At 40.5% G+C, this 6,635-nt stretch overlaps 1 protein-coding gene across 1 annotated transcript in view; it reads left to right on the top strand.

Moving 5' to 3' along the window:
* Window positions 1-612: 612 nt before the first annotated feature.
* The window catches only part of UBR4 (ubiquitin protein ligase E3 component n-recognin 4), a gene marked incomplete at its 5' end in the record, with an annotated part of 71,619 nt that continues 65,596 nt past the window's right edge, over window positions 613-6,635 (top strand). The window contains 13 exon segments of the mRNA XM_010187724.1: window positions 613-710; window positions 1,237-1,340; window positions 2,012-2,141; window positions 2,246-2,385; window positions 2,735-2,837; window positions 3,375-3,516; window positions 3,670-3,794; window positions 4,499-4,623; window positions 4,871-4,930; window positions 5,049-5,239; window positions 5,485-5,584; window positions 5,674-5,811; window positions 6,269-6,386. Coding sequence (XP_010186026.1) covers window positions 613-710; window positions 1,237-1,340; window positions 2,012-2,141; window positions 2,246-2,385; window positions 2,735-2,837; window positions 3,375-3,516; window positions 3,670-3,794; window positions 4,499-4,623; window positions 4,871-4,930; window positions 5,049-5,239; window positions 5,485-5,584; window positions 5,674-5,811; window positions 6,269-6,386 — 1,574 coding nt within the window.

Genomic DNA, 6,635 nt, shown 5'->3' with positions numbered 1-6,635 from the left:
CAGATCTCTGAAGTCGCAAGTCTCTACCCATGAGGCTGATTACAGCGGATACATTTTTCTCTGCTGTGCATTATCTGCCAAAACTTCACTCCCCAGCTTGTTGCAGGCACTGTCTTGTGTATTCGTTGTTATTATGCAATTGTCTGTTTTGATCCTCCTGTTTTGCAGAATTGCATAAACTCCAGTTGACTCTGTGCCTTGACAGAAAGGGAATGCCTGTGCTCCTGACCTGGCAAATCCTGCCTGGCGTGACAGTCCAAACTTTATGGGCAGCTGAATTTAGAATAATTTAAAGATTAATGAACCTCTGACTGGGAGAGCAATTTTTAAAGAGACTGATGGTATAAAGGGGAAACATTTACGATATTGAAATTATTTCCTTAAATTTCCTCTGTGGATAGTGATGCTGTTGCTCTGATCTGTCTGCTGCTGGAGGACTCAGTAGTGAGGACATGGGAGAGGATTCTGTTCTCAAAACTCTGATTTGGAGAGTGCATTTGATTTTAATGATCTTGTCTTACATCTGTTAACAGATAGACCGTATTCTGAGCATTGCGTGGTGCCACTGTTGTGCTGTATACAATTGACTTATCTCCTGTTCTCCTATTGCAGTGAATCTGAAATCCTGCACCATGACAAACAATATGAGCCTTTTTACTCTTCCTTCGTTGCACTTTCTACACATTACATCACTACTGTGTGTGGTCTGAGTAAGTGTTCCCGTCCTTTCCTTCTCTTGCTCTTGTGTTATGAGTAGGATATAGGAAAAGTAAACTAGAAGTAAACTTCTGGTATTTGTTTCAAGCCACGTTGCTAGCTTTTGTACTGGCAATATTGTTCTGCCAATTCAGATGGAAAGGGAAACCTGTCAACAGGAATATTTGGCCACCAAGTACTGGACAGCGTTCACTTTTTGGTTGCTTATTCATTGGACTGACTTCCTCTAGGAAAAATATTTTTTGGGCCAAACGAAATGTTTGAATCCATTTTAATGATTCTTAGATTATTCTTTAGCAGTTACGTTGCTATGTTGGGATTAATAATCAGAACATTGATACTCAAAATATTTTACATTATTTTGGCTGACAGAATTTATATTGCATCTGTGCGTTAGGCTTGATAGGCTGTGTGCGCGTATGTTGCATAGCGTTCTGTTTTATTGAAAGCAGTAAGAACATCTTACACTGAAGTATTTAAAAACTTGTCCTGAGTGACGCAAACGCCTGCTTTTTTCAGTACCAAGAAACCAGTTGCAATCAGTGGCAGCTGCTTGTAAAGTCCTGATTGAATTCTCACTGCTGCGTCTTGAAAACCCGGATGAAGCGTGTGCTGTTTCACAGGTGAGCACAGATTTTGACCGTGCAGGCGAGCCCGAGTGTGAAAATGGACTTTGACCTCTAATTCCAAACTATTTGCTCTAATGTTGCATAAAACAAAATTAATGAATTTCTTAAAATATTTAAGGTGTACCGCTTCGGTAGAGACTTTGCATTCTTTTCTCAGAATTTCAGCTTGTGAGCAAGGTGAAATAAAGGTGGCCTGAAGCCTTGGTTAAACAGATCTCAGTTATTTCTGTTGCAATTTCCTACAGTCTGATTTGCTTTTATGTAACAACCTGTATCAAAACTGTTTGTTGAGTTTTCAAAGATGGATTCTTTTACAGTTGTATTTTAGTCTTCTGGGAAACCTTAGATCTATCACAAAGAGGAAAGGTGTGTGGAAAGTCTTCACATATTGTAGCTTCTGATAGGGCTGGCATTCAGCCTTAGTGTGTCATAGGAGGGAGAGCTTTTCCAGATACTTTTCCATGGCAAGCACATGGGACAGTGTTAGTGACCTTAATTATCTGCAATTAATACGTTGTCACGATCTTTGATATGAGATCAGAGTGCATTTGAGATGTTGCAGTTGCCGTGCTAGCTGAAGTTGCAGCACTCTTAGAACAACTGATATTAAGGAATAATTGAAGTTGAGAGAGTTTAAATTGTACTTGATGTCTTTTTCTTTGTAGAAACACCTCATTCTACTGATAAAAGGGCTGTGCACGGGCTGCAGCCGCCTAGATCGAACTGAAATTATTACCTTCACAGCAATGATGAAATCGGCAAAGCTGCCTCAGACTGTCAAAACCCTCTCTGATGGTAGGTGTTTTAATTGATGGTTGTGTCACTGCAGCACTGGAGTTAAGCACAGAAAAGACACTGATTTTAATGTATGCAATGATGTTTTGCTGTTTCCCTTGCAGTGGAGGACCAGAAGGAGCTGGCTTCCCCTGTGAGCCCAGAGCTAAGACAGAAAGAAGTGCAGATGAACTTCCTCAATCAGCTAACATCAGTTTTTAACCCTAGAGTCTCGTCATCGCCATCTATCACGCCAGAGACACAGGTAAATGAATGACCCTAGAATAGAAGCAGTCTGAATTTTAACATTAATAACACTGCTTCAGGCAAGGACAGAGGGCAGTAACTGGTAGTTTTCTGATACACATGTGTAAAAGAAACCTTTCTTAAGCATTTAAATCCTACTTGCATGTTGATGAATAGCAAACAAGAAAATGCCGTCTGCATTGTATTGGCAATAGTGGTTTTGTTGCCTCATGGAAGCTTATGTTCAGTGATATTCAGAGCTCTTTTTAGTTCTGCGGCTGATGCACCTTGTTCCTGTGTAGAGATTTACTGCAGTACCGTGTAATTTTAATGCTTCCATGATATATTTAATGTGTGCTTGCTTTTAGGTGGAAGGAGAGAATGAGGATCAAGCTTCCACAGATCAAACCTCTGCAGCAAAGACAAAAAGCATATTCATTGCTCAGAATGTAGCCAGCCTGCAGGAACTTGGTGAGAATCAGCTTTTTAGCATCAGGGGAAAAAAGTGCTAGAGCAAATGTCTCTCCAGTGTTAAACCTTACAGCTCTGAATGAAAGTGAACTTTCTGACCTATAGCACTTGTTCTTTAGGACTCACTTGGTTGCATGATGTTACCAAGGGAGGTTGTGACTGTAATGTGGTTTTCCTTATTGCAAAGGAAATGAGCTCAATGTATTTGTATGCAGTACCTTTGTTTTAGCAAGGAAAAGAAGGTGAATGATATAAAATAGCCTATGGGATGGATTACTGAGAGCAACTGTGGGTTAGACCTGATGTGCCACGTAACATACACATAGACCTTTGTGACACCTGTTATGAGTGCTGGCTGAAAATGTCACTGTCTGCTTTGTGTGTTGTAAACTAGTCTTTATCCTGTGACCTCACCCATAATGGTATTTTCTCACTACAGAGAGTAATTAAGTCAATTATTGATGACCGTTAGATCGCTTCTGCTTAGAAGCTCTCCTATGCAACAGTAAAAATAACATTGCTATTTTTGTTTGGTAGGTGGCTCTGAAAAACTGCTGAGAGTGTGCCTGAACCTCCCATACTTTTTGCGATACATAAATCGATTTCAGGATGCAGTGTCAGCCAACTCATTTTTTATCATGCCAGCCACAGTGGCAGATGCCACCGCTGTTCGCAATGGGTGAGTGTATGTCGTCGCTCTTCTTTGGTCGATGCTGGGTATGCTGTATGAGAGAAAATGACGGTGCTAGCTATGCAGTACCAGTTACTGTGCTGCTCCTGTGAGCTGTCTGGTGTGTACGTCGCACAGCTGAACCTTGTGTCATTATTATAGGTTTCATTCACTGGTAATAGATGTGACCATGGCACTGGATACTCTGTCTCTGCCTGTATTGGAGCCCCTGACACCCACACGTCTCCAAGATGTGACTGTTCTTGCTCTCAGCTGTCTCTATGCAGGTGAATGGATTTCCTGTATTTTCTATGGAGCTTCGAGTCACTCCCACTTTTGCTTTACTTTGTTACCTGCAAATTTAAGGCTCAGCCCACAAATAACCTTTATTTCTCATTAATTTGAAAGCTGTGCAGCATACTGCATAGTCTGGTGGCTGGGTTAATATGGAAATTGTTACAGTGATGCTGTAATTCTGATATGTTCTGCGAATGTTCTTGTCAGTATCTGAAAGAAAGACTGAGTAACTCAACATCATCTTAATAGCCTGCTCTTCTTTGCTTTTATATTCAGAGCATAATATATTTTTGCAATGCTTATGGCTTCAGCTTAATGGGTTAGACTCCCAGATCAACCTTGTTTCCCAGGAGTGGTTTAAGTACACCAGAATCCTGAGTGTTTATTTGCTATGGGTAAGATTTTAAAGAGACACAGCAGTCAAGTATGAAGATTGCCTTAAAAAGGGTATTGAATTACATGGTAAAACATTTCATCCTTTAATTGTTCTCGTGCGTTTTTGTAGGACAAAACTTCATTCTTTTGGGGGTACTTCAGAAAGATTTTTTTTTATCTCAGCTGTAATATTGAGTATTCCCAGCTCCATCAAGTTTACAGGAATGTTTGATATCGCCTGTTTCAATGTGCTAGTAGGAACATTGAGTCCCGAGATTGGCTCTTAGTAAGAATATTCCCTCCACTTGTTTTCAATCAGGTGTGAGTGTGGCAACTTGCATGGCCATCCTACATGTGGGTAGCACTCAACAGGTACGAACTGGGTCAACAAGTTCCAAAGAAGAAGATTATGAAAATGATGCTGCTACTATTGTACAGAAATGTGTAAGTAGATGAGAGTGTTTGTTGTTTTCACTGTCGATAAGTGAAATGTGTGGAATGTGTATTTACGTGGATTGCAATGCATATCTGTTATTTCTAGGGGTTAGACTTGCTGATAAAGGGAGTAACGGGGTGGCTAATTGTAGAGGACAAACTACAATTGTATTTGGAGTTTTAAAAGTGTGTGTGTTGGTTTATTATTGCCCAGTAGAGTGCTTAAACATTACTGTGGTTTTGGATTTATTTGCAGCTTGAAATCTACGAAATGATTGGGCAAGCCATCAGCAATTCACGCCGTGCAGGGGGTGAGGTAAGATTTGCGTCTCGGGAAGCTTTTTCACTGTTTTTGTGCTGGTATATTTTATGACACTGTTTTGTCTTTTTGGTGCATTTTTTTTTCCTCTCTCCTTTCACTTTTGGGATGATAGCATTATCAGAACTTCCAGCTGCTTGGGGCTTGGTGTTTGCTGAACAGCCTCTTCCTCATCTTGAACCTCAGCCCCACGGCCTTGGCTGATAAGGGGAAGGAGAAGGATCCATTGGCTGCTCTTCGTGTCAGAGACATTATTGCACGTACTAAGGAGGGCGTTGGGTCTCCCAAACTAGGACCTGGAAAAGGGTATGTAAATACCCCACTGAAGTAATTGTTGTCCATGTATCTGACCATGCCCAGCAAGCAACTGCTATGGAGTCTTGTTGGACTCTTGAAATTTTGTCCACGTTTGTAATTCAAGTCTTGATTCTTGAAAAAAAGTCGTCTTCAGTTTAGCAAAGCAGTCACTTCACTCAGTTTAATATGTGTTTTTATATATATGTTTACTTATTTTCCTCTGACATTAGATTGTATCCTTTACGTTTGTGTAGGCATCAAGGGTTTGGTGTTCTGTCAGTGGTGCTAGCAAATCATGCTATCAAATTGCTGTCATCGCTCTTTCAAGATCTGCAAGTGGAGGCATTGCACAAGGTATGTAGATAGCACGTGCATTCTTGTGAAATGTTTTGCCCTCTTTGCTGAGACACACTTTAAATTCTCTTTTCAATGCTGTCCTCCAGGGCTGGGAGAGTGATGGTCCGCCAGCAGTGCTGGATATCATGGCTCAAAGCACATCCATCCAGAGAATTCAGCGGCTGATAGATTCTGTCCCACTCACTAATCTGCTGCTGACTTTGCTATCTACTTCCTACAGAAAGGTAGGAACTGGTGTACAGCTAGACAACTTCTGTAGCTGAACCACTCCTACTGACTCTCATTTACATGGAAAGTTCTCACTTTACAAACTGTGACAATGCTAAGAAGAATTCAAAATTTTTCAGAAGCTGTTAGTTGGGGCCTCTCTCTTTCCTCTTTTCAGAGACTGTTAATTTGACAAATTTGTTCTAATAAAGTTTTTCTGTAAGCTCAGTGGTATTTGTTAGTTTAGTGAGAAAATGAAAAGGCTGTATTCAAAAACTGATTCTTTAATGTTAGAGGCATTACTTGAAGTGTTGCTTTTAATACAGCTTATGAGGGAGAAGCCTTGAAAAGCTGTTAATAAATTAATTGAGACAAATGTGCTGGAAGAAAATTAAAATGCATTAGGGAGATACTCTTGTTGTCAATTTCTTATCTTTCATAATCCTAAAATCTATCTTGTTCTGCTGTTCTAAGGCTTGTGTCTTGCAGCGTCAGAGGAAGGGCTCCATGAGCAGTGATGCAAGTGCCTCCACTGATTCTAATACTTACTATGAGGATGATTTTAGCAGCACTGAGGAGGACAGCAGCCAAGGTAATAGAATTTGTAGCAAGCAACAAGTCAGAATTTTGCACTGTCTTTCAGATGTAGTGGAAACCTGGCTACTGGGCTGTGGCCTTCTTGGACTGGAATGTCGTGTAATGCTGAAAATATGAAACAGTTTGTAAGATCTGTTTGGCAGAAGTAATGCTGACTGTACTCTTTTGTGTAAACTGAAGCCAGAGTGGCTGGAATTTGGCAGTATTTGCTTAAGAGGAGAGTGGAAATAATTTCTTCTTATAA

This window comes from Mesitornis unicolor, unplaced genomic scaffold (assembly GCF_000695765.1).
Source record: "Mesitornis unicolor isolate BGI_N332 unplaced genomic scaffold, ASM69576v1 scaffold6137, whole genome shotgun sequence".
In the NCBI taxonomy this organism is placed as follows: Eukaryota; Metazoa; Chordata; class Aves; order Mesitornithiformes; family Mesitornithidae; genus Mesitornis; species Mesitornis unicolor.
Note: the sequence above shows the minus strand (reverse complement) of the source record. Positions and strands in the feature narration are given on the sequence as shown.